This window comes from Odocoileus virginianus, chromosome 5 (genome assembly GCF_023699985.2).
Source record: "Odocoileus virginianus isolate 20LAN1187 ecotype Illinois chromosome 5, Ovbor_1.2, whole genome shotgun sequence".
Classification (NCBI taxonomy): Eukaryota; Metazoa; Chordata; class Mammalia; order Artiodactyla; family Cervidae; genus Odocoileus; species Odocoileus virginianus.
Genome location: NC_069678.1, coordinates 41,718,415 through 41,740,106, shown reverse-complemented (window position 1 = coordinate 41,740,106; position 21,692 = coordinate 41,718,415). Strand labels below are relative to the sequence as shown.

Below are 21,692 nucleotides of genomic sequence, written 5' to 3'. Positions count from 1 at the left end.
ATTATAAAGGCATTTAATAAGATTCCAGAGTTAGTGGTTTCTTATGTCTAAGGTGACTACTTGCTGGGATAGTCTAATTTGTTAAAACAATACAGAAAAGCCAGCCGTCCAGTATGGAATTTACAATGGCTGTGACAGTTACAGCAAGCACATTAAGACTGCCCCTATACACCAAAAGCCTTGGCAGAGCTCAGTTCAGCCCAGTTTCATAGTTATTGAGCACATTCATATATTTTTGAAAGCTCATTATACTAAAAAATTTAATGAAGATCACTTAATGAATATGTATGTGCTCAAAGAATAATTCTACAGAATGGAATGCATCTCAAGTCCAGCAAACTAAATTATGAAGTACTCAGAAACAAACTACCATTCTCAATCAGAATAGAAAAAATTAGTGTTTATACAGCACCATAATAAAACTGAGTAAAGAAAGAATAATTGATTTTTAAATATATCTCAACCTGTATGCCCTTTTGGAAGTAATTGAAGGGTATGCTTGTAAGCTGTCAAAACTTAAAGGTATGGATTAATATCCCACCTGTAGAGCAATGTATAATGAAAGTATACTGGAATCACTAGCATCTGAAGTATTTTCCAAACATTTGCCTTATCAAAAAGATTTACATTTATAAATTGTTCAGTGTTAAGTAATAAGACACAGAAGACAAACATATCAAATAACTAATATCAAGCTTGGGCAAAATTCACCTTGAAGGTGTATTTTTCATAGAAACAACCCAGTACCTCATGCTGAAAATAAAAAAATGGAATCACAGAATTTTTAGAGACATTTCAAAGCAATATTAACACATTGCATGTGTTTTATGTATCCGGGCCTCCTTCATTGCAGAGGGTGAGCAAGGAGAGCTCCGTCCTCCAGCTCTTCTCTGTATTCCATTCTTGGTTCCTATGTGTTGAATTCCAGCCATGGGTCAGATACTGTACTAAAATTACACATGCTTTTATTCATGTAACAGATATTTATGAAGTGTTTATTTTATGCTAGGCCCTGGGAGTGCAATGGTGAGTAAAATAGACACTAGTAATCAGAACAGTCCTACAAGCTGGGAGTTATCATTATCAATGTAAAATTAAGGAAACCAAGACTGTAACTTGTAAAAAGTTATTGATGTCCTAGTCTTATTTTTTTAACCTAATGAAAAAAAAGATGATCATCAGGGTATTAGTTCTTTTATCCAGTTTATAGTAAGGGTACGATTATGGCCTTTAAAGTGGGGGCTTTTTTTCCTTTTAACCACTTTATTGAGGTGTAGTCAACATACAATAAAATGCACGTGTTAAAATGTGCATAAAATCTGATATATTCTGAAATATTAAAAACCCGTGAAACCATCATTGTAATCAAGATAATGAGCTTAACCATCACTTCCAAAAGTTAACTCCTGTAGGGACTCTTTGCAATCCCTTCCTCCAGGACCTCTCCCACCTCCACTCCCAAGCCACCACCAATCTGCTTTACGTCACTAAGAGTTTGCATTTTCTAGAGTTTTATGTAAATCACACAGTTATACTTTTCGGGTCTGTCTTCTCACAATCAGCTCAGTAGTTGGGGATTCATCCATGTTGTTGTGCATATCAGTAGTTTATTCCTTTTTATTCCAGAGTAGTATTTCATTGCATGGATATACCACAGATGTTTATTCATTCCACTGTTGATGGGCATTTGGCTTGTTTTCAGCTAGGACATAAATAAAGCTTCTGTGAATGTTCATATACAAGTCTTTGTATGGACATATGCTTTCATTTGTCTTGGGTAAATATCTAGGAATGGACTGATTAGATCATATGGCAGATGTATGTTTAACTTTTAAATAAACCACCAGTGTTTTCCAAAGTACTTGTACCCTTTTACATTTCCCCCTGGCAGTATATGAGTTTCCTGTTCTCCTACATCCTCACAAACAGTTGGTGTGATTGGTCCTTTTAATTTAATCATTCTGAAATATGGTGTGTGTGTGTTCTTTGCCAACTCAGTTGTGTCCAACTCTTTGCAACCCCATGGTCTGTAGCCCGCTAGGCTCCTCTGCCCATGGAATTTTCCAGGCAAGAATACTAAAATATGTTATTGATATCTTAGTCTTTATCTTAAAGATGTTGACCATATTTTCATGTATTTATTTGCCACCTGTCTGTATACCTTCTCTGGGGAAGTGTCCAAACTGTCAATTTTTCAGTTGTATTGTTTGATTTCTTATTATTGAGCCTTATGAGTTCCTAATATAATCTGCAAACTAGTCCTTTATCAAATACATGATTTGCAAATATTTTCTCCCAGCCTGTGATTTATACTCTAATAACTTGTTGTTATTCTCCTAACATTTCCTTTGAAAAGCAGAAGTTTTTAATTTTAATAAAGCTAATTTATGCTCCTTCTTGACCCAAAGCAGAGGTCTTCTAAAGTGTACTTTTTAAAATGCATTATGAGATATGACTACTTACTTTAAAAAAAAAAAACAGATGAGTTGTAACTTTAACATTCAAGTGAGTATAATTTCTATTGATCCTTCATTTCTTTACATTAGACTTTCTTTCTGAAGATTGCCTAAATATGTTATCATCTCAGGAGACAGAAACCTTTTTTTCCTTAGAGAATAGCATATTTCATTTTAGTGTAGGCACAGCTAACAATAGGGAATGGGCACATAAAGCTCAATGTGGTAACAGCATTATTTAGAAATACTATCATCCTTTAACTCTTAAAGGATAATTTTCTCATTGTTATTATCTTCATATCTGTGTCTATTCAAAACATTTATTAAATTCCTATAAAGTGCCAGTGTCCAAGGATATATCTGTGCATAGACAAGTCCCTACTTTCAAGGAGCTTACATTCTGGTGGAACATACACTAAAATAAATGACAAATGCATATCTGCATCTGCTTAAGGAAGGGTCTATATAAAATAAAACTTGAATCATGCCCCAAATGCCATCAAACAGGAGCTTTATCAAATGAATGTTCTCTTTCCAGACAAAATCATTTTGTTGAGATTTTTTTGGTTGAGTCACTAAGTTGTGTCTGACTTATGATCCCATGAACTGCAGCCTACCAGGCTCTTCTATCCATGGGATTTTCCAGGCAAGAATACTGGAGTGGGTTGCCATTTCCTTCTCCAGGGGATCTTCCTGACCCAGGGATCAAACCCAGGTCTCCTGTGTTGTAGGCAGACTCCTCACCGACTGAGCCACCAGGGAAGCCCAAATCACTCAGTCGTGTTTGACTTTCAGATACCGTAGTTAGATCTCCAGCTCCTGACAGCTGACCAGTGACAGGAGGCAGGACACAGTCATAGTAGTGCCTTTAGAGGTAAGAGGCATGTGTTAGAAAGATCCAGGGGATCACCAAGTTAAGTCTTTCACTTGATCCCCTGGATCTGTCTAACACATACTTAGGGCCCTTGGGGATTTCTTAGAAAAAGGCATATTTGACTAAATCAGCTCAGAAAGGAGATATGGACATATGTTTTTAATTCTCACCTGAGACTATAGTTGGCCATGTCCTCTTACCTGTATTAAGTTGATATGTTAACAGAACCGTAAATCAGAAAAAGACTTAACTTTCACTTGGTGATCCCCTGGATCTTTCTAACATATGCCTCTTATCTCTAAAGGTATGACCATGTCCTGACTCCTGTCGCCGGTCACCTTTCAGGAGTTGGAGATCTAACTATGGTATTCTGAGATCTTCCTTGCACTCACTGCCGTCTATCCACCTACTCTGGCCAGATTTGGACCTGCCGCCTAGAACACACTCATAGGCTTCTCTGTCACATTTTGCTTGTTCTGTTAGGTTCACGCTGTTTTACCATCATTTTCCTGAGTACTCCTTCAGTTTGTGTCTGCTACTCTGTTGCCATCTGGTGGCCACGGGCCTGCCATGTTAGAGCCAGAAAAGTCAGTGCTCTTCTAAATAGTGACTTTTTGGTAAGGGTTTTTAATTTTTGCAATCAGTCTGAATCTCCTTTCTTAAAAAAAGAATTCTTTCTATGTTTCTTAAAACTTCTCTTGCTATTGTGAATGGGGATTCTTTTTTAAAATTATAATTTTGAATGTATATTAAGTATAAGACAATGCTGATTTCAAAGCAACTAACTTGCCTTAATCTTTTAGTTTATCTAGAGATTCTCTTGAATTTTCTTTGAAAGCAACTCTGTGAATCTTACTCACTTTGTCCTTTCTATCCATTTCTTTCATGGTAAATTTTTTCTAGTGTTCTTTTAACAAATAGTGATCTTCAGAGAGATTTTTTCAGGAGCCAATTTTATGAGCCCAATTGTTGTTATCTCCTCTTATCAAGAAAAGCACTAAAGTCCTTCATGGTGATGACAATTCCTCATGATACCAAAAGCTTCACAGGACTAGTAGAAACCTTCCGGAAAAATATGTGCTTAATTGCATATATTCCCTTTTCACCAAAATCACATATACAGTCACTTTTCCCCCCTGCCTCTTTGGGAGTAATTTTTCAGAGCTTTTTGAGGTGCTGTCTTTATATTCTTATAAGCAATAGGATGTGGATTTTGGAGGCTGGGTTTAAATCCAAAAGCCACAATTTATTATTTGAACAGATCTCTCTGTGCCTTTTCCCCCCCCATGTGTTTGAAAGGAGAGAGATTAAAATAAGGAGAGTAAATAATAGCAGTAACTACCTCCTAGAGTGCTATGAAGATAAAATGAGCTAATACATGTAAGCTGTAAGAACTGCCTATCACCAACTCACAGTCAGCATTAGCTACCATCTGTGAGACCTTGGGCAAGCTACTTAATCTCTCTGACCCTCAGTTTACTCACCCTTGAAGGAGGATTAACACTTCAGCACCTTGGGAGTTATTGTGATAATGGAATGATATGGTTTAGTGCACACAGCTTAGTGCCTGATATGTAGTCAGCACTCAGTAAATGTTAGCAACTATTAGCAACTGCTGATGGAAAATTCATGACCTATGTGGATGATTTGAATTCAATACATATTCAAGTTATTCCAGGCAAGTCTGAATAAATGCAGCTGATGATAACATTTTCCTCAGGCCTCATCCTCTTTGACCATCACACCAAACACTATTGACTAAGCCCGTCTTCTTGGAGCTCCCAGCTTGGATTCTGAGATTTTCCTGATCCCTCTTTAGTTTCCCTCCTCTGATCTTTTTCCTGGCTCCATCTCACCTGGCTGCCCTCCCATCAGGAATTTACCCCAAGTTGTAACTTCAGCTGTGTGTTTTCCCTGTTGCACACTCCCCTTTTGATAACATAGAGTACTCCTCACCTGTGCTGAGAATCCTTAAATCTTGTCTCTCACTGTCTCTTTATACTGAACCCACCCTACCCATACAGCATCAGTGCATCTGGAATAGAGCTCATCACATGCGTCATCCCTGCCTCTCTCCTCAGGCCCCATGCCCAGTCTCTCACAGAGGATAACTAAATCTGTCCACAATGCCTTTTCCTTTTCACACATTTCCCTTGCCTTTGCATTATCAGCAGTGACCCTTGGATGAGGCACTTGGTCCCTTTGTTAGACCAGGGGAGCCCTCCCTCAGGAAACATTTTTTTTTTTTGAGGGTATTAAATCTTTTATTGATTACACATGATAATGGATGATACACAAGCTTCATTCCCATCTATAACTTTAACTGGTACTATAATTCAATTTAGATATATTGCATAGGATTTGCCAACAATCATTAATAACCAAAAAAAAAAAAAAAAAACCCTCCATGACTTTGCTTGGGTGACCCTTTAAATGGTGAACTCCAGGTCACAACACAGTAACTGTCAGTTCAACTACACCAAGGTTCTGAAGACAATAGCTTCTTCACCAAAGCAGGTTGTAAATAAATTTCAAATGGAACCTGGCGTCACCCTGAAGGAATTCTAATTTCACACTGTTGGGGTAGTTTACCAAAATGGCTTCATAGTAGACTAACTTTACACAGCACATTAAAAAAAAAAAAAAAAAGAAAAGACATTTATTCTACATCATGATCAGACTGTTATATTTAGAAATCAACAGCATGGGTGCAAAAAAAAAAAAAATCTACATTAAAACCTTTCGTTTGAATGGTTTATACTTTCCACAGAACAGAAACTAAAATAACCTGCTATACAATTAGTCACAAGTACAGTCTTTGAGTTTTTGCCCATGAGTATTGTCTAAAACATGTCTTCTTTGTAGCAGCTAGGCCCTGCCACCACTGTGCTTGGCTGAGTTCACACATCTCTTGTAACCTGTAGCTTCCCTGTCACTTCTCTGGCTCTCCTCTCCTGCTAAGCTTTGTTTCCTGGCAGTAATTAAAACCTTCCGCCACTGCCATAGCTACTGCTGCTGCTGGAACCACCATAGCCACCTTGGTTTCGTGGTTTAGCAAAGTATTGGCCTCCACCACCATAGGGGCCAGAACTTCTGCCTCCAAAGTTTCCTCCTTTCATGGGTCCAAAATTTGAAGATTGTTGTAATTGTCAAAATCATTGTAGCTTCTGCCACCTCCAAAATTGCTTCCATCATTACCAAATCCATTATAACCATCCCCACTGCCGCCATATCCGCCACCACCACGGCTGCCACCAAAGCCACCTCGGTCACTGCAGTTTCCTCCACGACCAAAGTTGTCACTCCCACCCAACCCACCTCCGCGACCGCCACCGGTTTCCAGAACCACTTCGACCTCTCTGGCTGGATGAAGCTCTAGCCGAATCTTGCTTAGACAGGGCTTTTCTCACTTCACAGCTGTGGCCATTCACTGTGTGGTATTTCTGAATGACAGTCTTGTCTATGGAGTCGTGGTCATCAAAGGTTACAAAAGCCAAGCCTCTCTTTTTGCCACTGCCTTGGTCAGTCATGATTTCAATCACTTCAATTTTCCCATACTGTTCAAATAATCTCTCAGGTGATGTTCTTCAGTGTCTTCTTTAATGCCAGCAATAAAAACCTTTTTCACAGGTAAGTGGGCACCAGGTCTTTGAGAATGCTCTCTTAGGAAGGCCCTCTTTGGTTCCACAACTCTTCCATCCACCTTGTGTGGCCTTCCATTCACCTCCTCCGCCGCGGCGTATGTGACAAACCCGAAACCTCTGGAGCACTTAGTGTTGGGATCCCTCATTACCACACAGTCTGTGAGCGTTCCCCATTGCTCAGAATGGCTCCTCAGACCCTCATCAGTTGTTTCAAAGCTCAATCCTCTGATGAAGAGCTTCCGCAGCTGTTTCAGCTCTTTGGGAGACTCTGATTTAGACATGATGGCAGTGGAGCGGGGAAAGACTTCAATGATGCTTTCTCGGCAGCATCCATGGGCAGAAAGGAGTAACCTAACGAACGTATCTCAGGAAACATTTTTAAAGTACATATTCCCAATGAACATGTATTTATTTACAATGTATTTATGTATGTTCTACTCTGGTAATATATTTATGTACATTATTTTAAAAAGAGAAAAACAGACATAAAAATGAGAGTGAAGAATTTGAAATAAATATTTTAATGATTTTAATTTTATGTATTAAATAGATATGAAATGCCTTTTTTGCTCTTTCTAAATGCATTGTGAATAATATCTTTTAGTGAGAGCAATGTGGTTGAATGTGTCTAGTTATTTCTTGAAATGCTGATGACACTATGTAATATGGCTAAAGATTCCACGTTTGGCTTACTTTGGTACTTGTTTTTAATGTCTTACCCAGTATGAAAAGGATTGCTCAAAGTGTGCAGATCCCAAACGAAGGAAGTGTTGGTTGACTATGCTTACTAAGTCATGATGATTATCTTTTACTTTTGTCTGAAACTATGGCAAAGTGTTTTTGAAATGCAAAATGTATTTTTAGTATAGTTGAAGTTTTCTTCTCCTATTTAGTTTTCATTTATACTTTTGTTGGTTTTTCCATGGTTGATATAACCCAGAGGATATATTAAGGGTGTGTGTGATGAGTAAAGTATTGTGAGCTTACATTTCTTTATGATCTCTCCCAGAAATATAATATCACATTAAAAAATAAGTGATTTGGAAAAATTCTCAAGATATATCTTTAAGAGAATAGAAAAGAAGGATGAAAAGCTGGAAAACCCACTTAAAAAATAAATTGTCTACATATAATCACCAAAAAGTAATAGAGGAAAATAGACCAATATTTTAATAATGATACCTCTGGGAAATGTGATAATGAATGATTTTTGCTCTTTCATTCATGCTTTTCTCTCTTTTTGAAAGCTTCAATTAACATTTATTAATTTAAGATCTAAAAAAATGGCATTTATTAATTTTAGATTAATTAAAATTAATCAGATGCTTTTAAAAATATAAAAGTTACAGATGACATTTGAATTTCACCCCTTAGTTTAGCTGTGCTCTTACTGTTTGCATGGAGAGCTATGGTATAGTATAATCACTGATGTTCATAAACAATAAACCTGAAATAATCGGCCAGCATTAAATAATGTTCAACATGCTGTGTTTATGACAAACACAAATAACACATTAAATGGATTTAGTTTTTAGCAGTTAAAAAAATTGACATGTAAAAGGCTAACCTTGAATTATTTTTAAAAATTTCTATATGAGGCCAACTGTATAAAAATGATGTGAATTGCTCATTAGAGATTGTCAAGGGTGTTAATTCAAGGGAAATATCAATGATATCTCTTATTGAGAAAATTGAAGGGTGTTATATAACCTAGAGGATGTATTTTGTGTCCAGTATACTGTCAATAATTCTGAGATGATATAGATACTGTAGAAGTGGCTTTTGGACTGTGCCATGGAAACTTTTAGAGCCCCTGAAAAGTGGGCAGAGGAGTCTTCCCTTTCCCACCCAGGAAACACTTCAACCAGAGCAGTGTAGCTTTGATCAGGTTTACAGGCAAGAGATTCCATATAGACTTTGGCTTGAAAAAGGCATTCTATGCAAATCAAAACCACAATGAGGTACCATTACATGCCAGTCAGAATGGCTGCTGTCCAAAAGTCTACAAGCAGTAAATGCTGGAGAGGGTGTGGAGAAAAGGGAACCCTCTTACACTGTTGGTGGGAATGCAAACTAGTACAGCCGCTATGGAGAACAGTGTGGAGATTCCTTGAAAAACTGGAAATAGAACTGCCATATGACCCAGCAATCCTACTCCTGAGCATACAACCGAGGAAACCAGATCTGAAAGAGACACATGCACCCCAGTGTTCATCGCAGCACTGTTTATAATAGCCAGGACATGGAAGCAACCTAGATGCCCATCAGCAGATGAATGGATAAGGAAGCTGTGGTACATATACACAATGGAATATTACTCAGCCATTAAAAAGAACACATTTGAATCAGTTCTAATGAGATGGATAAAACTGGAGCCCATTATACAGAGTGAAGTAAGCCAGAAAGATAAATACCAATACAGTATACTAACGCATATATATGGAATTTAGAAAGATGGTAACGATAACCCTATATGCAAGACAGAAAAAGAGACGCAGATGTATAGAACAGACTTTTGGACCCTGTGGGAGAAGGTGAGGGTGGGATGATCTGAGAGAACAGCATCAAAACATGTATATTATCTAGGGTGAAACAGATCACCAGCCCAGGTTGGATGCATGAGACAAGTGCTCGGACCTGGTGCACTGGGAAGACCCAGAGGGATGGGATGGAGAGGGAGGTGGGAGGGGGGTTCAGGATGGGGAACACATGTAAATCCATGGTTGATTCATGTCAATGTATGGCGAAAACCACTACAATATTGTAAAGTAATTAGCCTCCAACTAATAAAATAAATGAAAAAAAAAAAAGAAAAAGGCATTCTACTGCTAAATTAGAAGTCTAAAAATTCTTGGACTTATGCCCACCACACTGGGGAGGAAGTAGGGTGGATATGTGTGACAAAGGGCAGAGAATATAAACTAATCATATTTTAGAAGATCTTTCAATGTAAATATGTGCTTCTTCTATCCAAATGTCTCTAAAAGAAAAAATATTAGCCCAGAGCAAAGCAGTGAAGGCAGGAGAAATGAACCCATACCAGAATCTGGAGAATGCATTGAGCAATATTCTCAAGCCAATAGATGACTTCTGCACCAAGTTCTTTGTGGGAACAGAGGTGAGTAGGAATTACCTGCTTCTAAAATTAGCATTTAAATTACATTTAAATGTATGATTATGGCCTCTATAGTATGTTTGTCTTATGAGGGGTTACAATACTTATTTTAGTCTTCTAACTTTTAGCTTACAATATTAATCCTGTTTTCATATTTTTATATGCCTGCTTACATTTAAAAGTTTTAACCTCAATGTCTCATAGATTCATATTTGAATAGTCTGTCAAGTTCTTAGATGTCTTTAAATTCATAAATGTGAGCAGTCAATAAAATTAGATATAACTTTTTACTAATAAAAGTCTATAAAATGAGGTATGACTTTTTAATAATAAAAGACTATAAAAGTAGGTATGACTCTTTTTACTAATAAATTATCAACTTGCAAATATTTATCAAACACCTATACTGTATGAAAAAACCATGCTAGGTGTTTCAGATTTACTAAGAAAATATATTGCTTTGTTAGGCCAGTACAATCTAGTATGAGAGTGAAAAACTCACTCAATTCAAAAGGTAAATAGCAACTGGACATAGTAACAATAATGACAAAATATGCATAAACATGAAATTTACCATCTTAACCATTTTTGTGTGTACCATTCAGTGGTACTAAGAACATTCATATCGTTGAGTAACTCTTACCACCATTCGTTTTGAGAACTATTTCATTATCCCAAATTAAAGTTTTGTCCCAGTTAAAGCAGTAACTGCATTCCCTACTGATTCCAGCTCCTGGCAACTACATTTCTACTTACTTTCTCAATGGATTTGACTATTTTAGTAGTCAAATGTAAGTGGAATCATATAATATTTGTCTCTGTGCACACCGAAGTTTTATAAGCCAGAGATGACAGCTTTAGAAAGAAAACCTTTAAGATGAACTATGGACGGAGTTTCCTGACATTGTAGAGGAGACAGGGATCAAGACCATCCCCAAGAAAAAGAAATGCAAGAAAGCAAAATGGCTGTCTGAGGAGGCCTTACAAATAGCTGTGAAAAGAAGAGAAGCAAAAAGAAAAGGAAAAAAGGAAAGATATAGCCATTTGAATGCAGAGTTCCAAAGAATAGGAGAGATAAGAAAGCCTTCCTCAGTGATCAATGCAAAGAAATAGAGGAAAACAATAGAATAGGAAAAACTAGAGATCTCTTCAAGAAAATCAGAGATACCAAGGGAACATTTCATGCAAAGATGGGATCAATAAAGGACAGAAATGGTATGGACCTAACAGAAGCAGAAAATATTAAGAAGAGGTAGCAAGAATACACAAAAGAACTGTACAAAAAAGATCTTCACAACCCAGATAATCACGATGGTGTGATCACTCACCTAGAGCCAGACATCCTGGAATGTGAAGTCAAGTGGGCCTTAGAAAGCATCACTACGAACAAAGCTAGTGGAGGTGATGGAATTCCAGTTGAGCTATTTCAAATCCTGAAAGATGATGCTGTGAAAGTGCTGCACTCAATATGCCAGCAAATTTGGAAAACTCAGCAGTGGCCACAGGACTGGAAAAGATCAGTTTTCATTCCAATCCGAAAGAAAGGCAATGCCAAAGAATGCTCAAACTACCACACAATTGCACTCACCTCACACGCTAGTAAAGTAATGCTTAAAATTCTCCATCCAGGCTTCAGTAATACATGAACCGTGAACTTCCAGATGTTCAAACTGGTTTTAGAAAAGGCAGAGGAACCAGAGATCAAATTGCCAACATCCACTGGGTCATTGAAAAAGCAAGACAGTTCCAGAAAAACATCTATTTCTGCTTTATTGACTATGCCAAAGCTTTTGACTGTGTGGATCACAATAAACTGTGGAAAATTCTGAAAGAGATGGGAATACCAGACCACCTGACCTACCTCTTGAGAAACCTGTATGCAGGTCAGGAAGCAACAGTTAGAACTGGACATGGAACAACAGACTGGTTCCAAATAGGAAAAGGATTACGTCAAGGCTGTATATTGTCACCCTGCTTATTTAACTTCTATGCAGAGTACATCATGAGAAACGCTGGCCTTGAAGAAGCACAAGCTGGAATCAAGATTGCCGGGAGAAATATCAATAACCTCAGATATGCAGATGACACCACCGTTATGGCAGAAAGTGAAGAAGAACTAAAGAGCCTCTTGATGAAAGTGAAGAGGAGGGTGAAAAAGTTGGCTTAAAGCTCAACATTCAGAAAACTAAGATCATGGCATCTGGTCCCATCACTTCATGGCAAATAGATGGGGAAACAGTGGAAACAGTGTCAAACTTTATTTTTGGGGGGCTACCAAATCACTGCAGATTGTGACTGCAGCCATGAAATTAAATTACTCCTTGGAAGGAAAGTTATGACCAACCTAGATAGCATATTAAAAAGCAGAGACATTACTTTGTCAATAAAGGTCCATCTAGTCAAGGCTATGGTTTTTCCAGTGGTCATGTATGGATGTGAGAGTTGGACTATAAAGAAAGCTGAGTGCAGAAGAATTGATGCTTTTGAACTGTGGTGTTGGAGAAGACTCTTGAGAGTCCCTTGGACTTCAAGGAGATCCAACCAGTCCATCCTAAAGGAAATCAACCCTGAGTATTCATTGGAAGGAGTGATGTTGAAGCTGAAACTCCAATAATTTGGCCATCTGATGTGGAGAGCTGACTCATTTGAAAAGACCCTGATGCTGGGAAAGATTGAGGGCAGGAGGAGAAGGGGACGACAGAGGATGAGATGGTTGGATGGCATCACTGACTCAATGGACATGAGTTTAGGTAAGCTCCAGGAGCTGGTGATGACAGGGAGGCTTGGCGTGCTGCAGTTCATGGAGTCACAAAGAGTCAGAATCAACTGAGCGACTGAACTGAACTCACTGAAAGCATGATACCCTTGGTTTTAACTCCTTTTCAGTGACTTCTTCATGATACAGGAAAAATCCAAACTTCTTACACCAAGGCCTGTATGTTCCTGTGTAAGTTGCCTCCTTTCTCTCTCTCTACCTCATCTGTATCAATTTCCTCACTCTGTCTGCTCTGATTTTTTTCTCTCTCTTTCCTGCCTTTCAGGTCCCTGCACTCCTTGGAATGAATGACATTCATCATTCAGCAGTTATTTATTGATCATTTAATATATGCTGGGCACTGTTCTTTGCCCAGGGAACATAGCAGTGAACAGAACAGCTAGAATTCCCTGCCCTCTAGGGGCTGACATTCCAGTGGGACACTCTTCTACCAGCCCTTGATGTGGCTGACTGATCCTTCTACTTTGGACAGAGAATTTAAGGGAGTTTAAGGGGGGCAGAGGGCTGAATCAGGAGGGAGTAGAACCTTGGAAGCAGAGAGGCCAGGTTGACGGTGATCTCTGGTGGGCCCACCCAGGGGTGAAGAGAGCCTGAGCAGTGGGGACAAGAATGTCACACAGGTGTAGGGGGAGTGGAAGTGTCAGAACTAAGTAACCAGATGGAGAGGGTTATGAAGGTTTCTAGCCAGGTAGCTGGTGATATAATGGGTGTATGTGTATGTGTGCTAAGTCACTTCAGTCCTATCCAACTCCTTGTGACCCTATGGACTGAAGCCCACCAGGTTCCTCTGTCCATGGGATTCTCCAGGCCAGAATACTGGAGTGGGTTGCCATGCCCTCCTCCAGAGGATGCCCACCGCCCCCGCCCGCCAGGAATCAAACTCATGTCTGCCTGTGTATCCTGATTTGCAGGTAGATTCTTCACCCACCGAACCACCTGGGAAGCCCAATATAGTGGGTTCTCAACAAATATTTATTAACTGGGTGCAAACTATTCCTTTGACTCAGTTCAATGTCAAAGTTCCTCATTTCAGCTATGAGAGCCAGGAAACTCTTAGAGGACTTTGGTAAAGGCTGAGGTCACATACGTAAAGCTCCTGACAACTCCAACAAGCACTGTCAGTTCAGTTAAGTTCAGTTCAGTTGCTCAGTTGTGTCTGACTCTTTGTGACCCCATGGACTGCAGCATGCCAGGTCTCCCTGTCCATCACCAACTCCCGGAGTTTAGTCAAACTCGTGTCCATTGAGTCGGTGATGCCATCCAGCCATCTCATCCTCCGTTGTCCCCTTCTCCTCCTGCCTTCAATCTTTCCCAGTATCAGGGTCTTTTCCAATGAGTCAGTTCTTTGAATTAGGTGGCCAAAGTATTGGAGTTTCAGCTTCAGCATCAGTCCTTCCAATGACTATTCAGGATTGATTTCCTTTAGGATGGACTGGTTGGATCTCTTTGCTGTCCAATGGACTCTCCAGAGTCTTCAACACCACAGTTTATGGTGTTGGAGTAAATCATAGCCCCAAGGGTGATGTGTACAGTAGACATATCCCAGGTGCCTGTTCCCTTAGATTGTGTACCAAGAGGGGAGGGAAGACTTGTGCTCAGACTCTGAATTTCCAGCACCAAACACAGTCCTTGTCTGTCAAGTGAGTTGACGTGGATGAATAAAAGCACAGATGAGTGAAAGAGTGGCCTCAATTGCTTGAGATTGCCCTACAGTTTGTATAAATCAAATGTTTTTCCATCTCCCCACCCTCACCTATAATCCCAATCCATCCCCTTCTCTGAGTCCTCTTAACTCACTTTTTGATATACCCTTCTCTGTGTTTTCCTCTTACTATTTGGTGAAAAAAAATGAGACTAGGAGATTATGTCTGGGTTTTGCATCTATAGGATAGTGGCATGAGACTAAATTTTTTCTCTAAACCTTTCCCCATCTCTGTCATTCACTGGTTCTCTCTGTCTTTCTCCTCTGAGTGGTAATTTCTGCCTTTTATTTACACCAGGTCCCTTTGTCTTCTCTTCTCCTTAAAATGGCCATAAATAGAAGTGGAATACATATTACTTGTTATGTTGTTTGGTTGGAACTCTGTTTCCTGTTCTCAGCATTCAAAGATGATGAGTACTATATGATGAATACATATTTCCTCTTTCTCTCTTATTGCACGATTATTTTGTAACATGCTGAGAACAAATCACTGAATAAACCAGATGAGATCCCTCCCCTTCTGGAGCTTTCCGTCCATTGGGACAATTTTCTGTTAACAACAGACTCTGGAAACCCAGCAGTTGGACTTTGTGTAGCTAGATTATCTTCATAATTGCCTGTGTTCTCCCAATCACTATGTGCAAATAAAACTCAACAAATTCATTTGTTTGTTTAATATAAAATCAAGTAATCATTTTTGAACCTTTCCCCATCACCCTCACTGCACCAAATTGTCATTTGATTAAATCAACCTGCTGCTTTGTGTTTGGTTTGCAATCAGTCTTAGCACATGAATGTGAGGTTTATTGTCTCTTAAGTTGTCAGTGTACTCATCGGGAACCTGTCGTGTTTTTAGGAAGGTGAAGTGATATACACAGATTGGAAAATGGAAAGAGACCCTGAAACTGGCCGATTTATGGGTAAGGTTTTTTTCTTCTTTGTTGTTTCTATGTTTCCTATAATTTTTCAATAATTCAATTCATTTATTTTTAATTGAAAGACAATTTTTAATTGAAAGATATTGGTCAACAACATTGTGTTGGTTTCTGCCAAACATCAACATGAATCAGCCATAGGTATACTTATGTCCCTTCCCTCTCAAACCTCTCTCCCACCTCCCTCCCATCCCTCTCATGTAGGTTGTTAAAGAGTCACACAGCAAATTCTCATTGGCTACCTGTTTTACATATGGAAATGTACATGTTTCCATGTTATTCTCTCCAAACATCCCACCCTCTTCTTCCTCCCCTCACCATGTCCATAAGTCTGTTCTCTATGTCTGTGTCTCCATTGCTGCTCTGCAAATAGGTTGATCAGTACTATCTTTCTAGATTCCATATATATGCATTAATATACAATATTTGTTTCTGACAGTTTCACTCTGTATAATATGTTCTAGGTTTATCCTATGAGTAAGTTTTGATGATTGCTCCATTATTAATAAGCTATTTCTTTTTTCCGAAGCACTGAGGAGCCCTGGCCTGCCTTACGGGAGGGAAGGCATGTGAGGTTCTGACCCTACACTTGCTATTAAAGTGAGGGCTTCAGATAAGCCACACCATTGTCACCTAGGAGCTTGTTAGAAAAACAGGATGCTACCCCAGGCCTACTGAATCTAAATACAGATTTTAATAAAATTCTCCAGGTGATTTGTTTCCACACCAGAATTTGAGGAGCACTAATCTGTTGGTGCTTAAATTATGGAGACGCTTGGACAATTCAATATTAAAACAACAATGCTGTTTCAATACTTCAACAACCCAGTAGCTCAGCAGTGTGGAAAACCTGAGTCAAGGTGAAATTATAAGCTAAATTCACCATGATCGTGAAGACCTCAGCACTGTAAGGGAGAAGTAACTCTAGGGGCTGGGACTAGTGTTGTCCATGTGTACCCCTGATCCTAGGCCTGGACTCTGGGCAGCTGAACAGAGGTATGAGGGTCACACCCAGGTATGAACAAGAATCAGAGTCAATGATTCAGGCTTCCCTGCTGGCTCAAGAATCCGCCTACCAAATGCAGGAGACGCAAGAGACTCGTTCAATCCCTGGGTTGGGAAGATCCCCTGGAGAAGGAAATGGCAACCCACTCCAGTATTCTTGCCTGGGAAATCCTATGGACCAAGGAGCATGGCAGGCTACAGTCCATGGGGTTGCAACGGTTGGACATGGCTTAGCGATTAAACCACCACCACTAATAAGCAAAGTTCCCCCATCAAAGTTCAGAGCCTTGGGGCACACTACAATTACAACCACTTGCTTTAATGCTTTGGATTTTATCATGGCATGAGCATACATTTGACCTACTTTTCAGAGTATGGAATAACCATGAGATAAGGAAGAGGCAGCTCCTGGAACCACATGAACCCTGTGGAGCAGTGAGAAGAAGCAATGAGGCTTGGTTTGCAGAAGGGAGTCTAGTCAGTCCTGTGGGTGGTTGGAGCAGGTGGACCTATGTGCGAGTGATTGAGGTCCAGAGGTCAGAGCTACTGCTTGCAGGGGACAGCTGTTGGGGCTCAGATCCCCACCTTAATCTTCACTTCTGAGTCTGGTTCTACAGGCTAGTGTCTGCCTTAGACCTGCGAAATCAGCTTCATCAGCATTGCCTCCAGGGCGGTCATTTTCATCTGGAAACAAAGGCATTCCTACTTTTCTTACAGAAGTCTCCTGCCTAGAGACCTAAATATGTGTTATTAATAAGAGTGGGGCATTGAGAGAGGATTGGATATGACTTAAAAAAGAGTCAAGTGCATGTAGAACCGAGACTGATTTCCCCTTTTCCAGTCATTTTCAAGTCCATGATTTAAGGTTGAATTCAACATTATATACTGAGTATAATATAACATAGTGAATTACATTCAACTACTTTTAGGCTGATTCTGTTTCTATTTATTTACTAATTCATGAATGTTAGTAGTGCATGTGCTGCAGGCCAGGCACACTAGTACATGATAACAGTCTCCTCCACACCCCTGGGATACAAGCTGAGGCAGTGACTCATTTTGTGACACCATGACTTGGTTGTACACAGATGGACATGGGTTCCTCCTGGTCTCAGATTTTCTTGGAGGCTTACCCTAAACTGCTTTTAAGGTAGCCCATGGCAAACAGGTTGAGCTATTTATTTTAAATGAATCATATTCCATCTACAGAGCCAGTGACAATAAACTTAAAAACCAAAAGCTTTATGTTTATACCTCTTTGATGTTTGTTCTTACTTTCATTCATTCATCACATCATTACTGAGAATCTACTATGTGCCAGGCATTAGGGATACAAAGATAAACAAGATAATCTCTCCCCCAAAGGAGATCGCTGATTTATTGGAAGTCAAGCACATAAACAAACGATGACATTACCCTGTCATTGGTGCTGTGGCTGGCAGCAAACACAGAGTGACATGGAATCCCACAAAGGGACCAACTGTCTTGGGTGGTTAAGAAAAGGCCCTACAGGGAGCTTAGGGGGAGAACAGATATATGTGTATGTATGGCTGGATCCCTTCACTGTTCACTAAAACTGTTGCAACACTGTTTGTTAACTGGCTATGCATGCTCAGTCACTTCAGTCGTGTCCGACTCTTGTGACCCCTTGGACCACAGCCTGCCAGGCTCCTCTGACCATGGAATTTTCCTGGCAAGAATACTAGAGTAGCTTGCCATTTCCTTCTACAGGGGAGCTTCCCAAGCTCCCAGGGATGAAACCCGCATCACCTGTATCTCCTGCATTGCAGGCAGATTCTTTTCCGCCGAGCCGCTGGGGAAGCCCTAATTTGTTATACCAGAATACAAAATAAAAAGCTTGAAGAAAAAAAGAAAAGGCCCCACCATAGAGAGATACAGTTGAGCTGGGTCTTAAAGGGTAGATTTCAAATTTTCAGATGGAGAAAGACATTCCAGGTAGAAAGAAGAACAAATGCAAAAACACAGAAACTCAGAAGAGCAGTGGACAAGTAGGAAACAGGGAGCCCTCCTAGCCGAAGCATAGCAGTAGACAGGACGACAGCAGCAGAAAAGGCTCCAGGAAGGACGTTTGGGTCTAGATGGCAAAGAGCCTACAGTGCCTCACTAAGCCATGGACCTCGTCCTAGTACCATCAATATGATCAGAAAGTCACTCTGTCAGGAGAGCAGGGGTTGGATTAATTTATTGGTGGGTCTTCTAATGGAAGCAGGATGACCAGTTGCAATAGCCTAGATGAGGAATGGAGAGTACTGATGGGCAGGTAGGGTGATAAGGATGGACAGAAAAAGAAATTCAAGAGGGAGAGATTTAGAGATAAACATGCCAGGGCTTTGGGACCAGTGGGATATGAGTGGAAAAGTAAAAGAGAAATTGCTTTTAATTTCTTGGCATTTAGTTCATTCCCCCCAAAAAGAGAGAAATAGAGCTCTAATCACCTACTTAAACGGCATTTTAAAATCATCTTCTTACTTTAATACTTTAAAATTACCAATCAAGGATTTTGCAACATGGAAAGTCAAATGACACTTATTCCCATTAGATAATGGTTGAAGTTCAGGCACTGTCAATGTGTAGAGGTGCTGAACTGTAAATTGCATGCCTTACATTCTATGAACTGGCAGTGTTTTCCTTGGGAGTTACCAGCCCAATGGCATTCATAAAGAGCATGGACATTTCCTGAGTAAAGATGAGGCAATTACTAGGACCCATTTTCTCTTGATCTGCCCTAAGTTCAAATATGCAAGGCAAGAAGGAGTGTTTCTTCTTCTGAGAAGAAACTTCTGAAAGATGGATTACCCTGCCTGAGCTATGTGTGATGAAGAAGTCATAATCAAACAAGGCTTCCAGATGACCCAAGAAATACAGGCTGATGTATTTGATGATGATGACAGTTGACATAATCATCTCATGTACTCAACTCACAAGTTGGCACATGTCATGTGTCAGACACTCTTCCCAGTACTTTCCATGGATTAACTCATTTAATTATCACAGCAACACTGTGGATTTGAACCCCTTAACCTGTCTGTGCTTACCCCCATCAGGATGCTAAATCCTTCTTTAGATAATGACTCTGGGAACTACTGTTTTATTTGTTTAAGTTTCTTACGTGACTGGGGCCTCTGGCATTTCATTGAATAACTTAAGGCCAGCTCCATTTACTGCTGATGGCACTAAGGTCTTTCAAAGGACAAAAGGAAGGAAAAGCTATATGGGCTGAGAACATTCAACATGTTAAAGCACCAACCTTCATGTCAATGTATGGCAAAAACCACTACAATATTGTAAAGTAATTAGCCTTCAACTAATAAAAATAAATGAAAGAAAAAAACTGTAATAAAAAAACTGGAAAAAAAAAAAAAAGCACCAACCTTGATGGTTATCTATATTCCTATCACTGGTGATCATTAAATTTTGCAGAGGGCTTCTAGACTCCTGGATAGCCCTGTTCATAGAGTGAGATGGTATAGGAAATCCCAGCTCAACAAGGACAAAACCAGGATCTGAGAAATACAGCATCAGCAAGAAGAAAGCTGCTGGTTTCCAGGGATCTCCTGCCTTCCCAGGAATCTTCCAGATCACTTCAAGATGCCTTAGAAATAAGTCTTCTCTGCTGTCTTCAAGATGGAGCTTTGGTTAGAGGAAAACTGGCCTGTTTGTTTGTTTTTAACTTAGAAGAGCTACAGTTAAATTTATACTTTATAAGATTTTTTCAAATAATTTTTAAATTGAGATAAAATTATACATAAACAAGAAATTTAACATGTTAACCATTTTTTCAGTATAGTTCCATGGTGTCAAGTATATATACACTGTTGTGCAGCTGGTCTCCAGGCTCTTTTCATCTTGTGGAACTGAAACTCTGTTCTGGTTAAACACTAGTTCCCACTCCTCTTTCCTCTCAGCCCCTGGCCACCACCTTTATGCTTTCTATCCCTATGAATGTGACTGTCATAAGTACCTCATGTCAGTGGAATCATACGTTATTTGCCTCTTTGTGACTGGCTTATTTCCCTTAAAATAATATAGTCAATTTTCATTCATGTTGCAACATATGTCAGAATTCCCTTGCTTTTAAAGGATGAATAATACTCCATTGTATGGGTATACCACATTCTGCTTATCCATTCATCCATTAATGGACATTTGGGTTGCTTCTACCTTTTCAGTATTGCAAATAATGCTTCTGTGAACATGAATGGACAAAAATCTCTTTGACATTGTGTCAGCTTTTTGAAAGATTATTATTATCTTTTTTCTGCTTAATGTTACGTTGGTGTTCTGAAAGAAAAAAAGTCCAACCTTCACGTAGTTATTAATATGTTGAGATTCAGAGTAAGTTGGTGGTTTTAGTACAAAGCAGCCACACACTGTAGTTTGACCTGGACAGGCACATATTTTTAGGGCCATCCCTGGGACTTGTGGGTGTGGGCAGCAAGGCAGGAGGAGCAGCCGGCTCCAAAGCCAGGCCGGGGGAGAGGAAACCAAGCCACAGCGGAGTAGACAGACCAGGGGAGCAGGAGTACCCCGGTGCCCAGGACAGAGATAAAGAGGAGGTCATCATTTAATATCCAAACCAGCTCACCCTTTAGTCTTCCCAGTGGCAATAAATGGAAAGTACAATGAGCCTGTTGCTCTTACCAGAAACCTGGCTGTCATTCTCAGCTCTTTCACACCTCCTGTCAACTCTAGCTCACAAATATTTCTTGATTATCCACTCCTCCCTTGCATCTTCATTCAAGTCACCATCCTTTCTCACCATAACTGCAGCAATCACCTCCCATAGTGTCCCCTCTTTGCTTTTATCTCCTCTGCTCTATTCTTCCCACAGCAGTCAGAGAATCATTTCATATATCAATCAGATCATCTTCTAGCCCTAAAGGACTCATTAAATCACATTATACTTAGAATGTAATCTAAATGCTTTTCCTAATAAGGCTCTGGGCAGCACCTGGACTCACCAGGTCTTCATTTGCTTCCTATGTTTCACCCTGGGATTATCAATTGTTGTTCAGTTGCTCAGTTGTGTCCAACTCTTTGTGACCCTATGGACTGTAGCATGCCAGGCTTCCCTATTCTTCACTGTCTCCTGGAGTTCGCTCAAACTCATGTCCATTGAGTTGGTGATACCATCCAACCATCTCATCCTCTGACACCCTCTTTT

General features: G+C 39.7%; 1 protein-coding gene across 1 annotated transcript in view; it reads left to right on the top strand.

The window, feature by feature from the left end:
- Nucleotides 1-21,692, top strand: part of DNAI3 (dynein axonemal intermediate chain 3) — an 87,769-nt gene that overhangs the window by 46,162 nt on the left and 19,915 nt on the right. The window contains exons 17-18 of the mRNA XM_070467818.1: nt 9,962-10,092; nt 15,424-15,487. Of these exons, the coding sequence (XP_070323919.1) occupies nt 9,962-10,092; nt 15,424-15,487 (195 nt within the window). The remainder of the gene's footprint in view (nt 1-9,961; nt 10,093-15,423; nt 15,488-21,692) is intronic.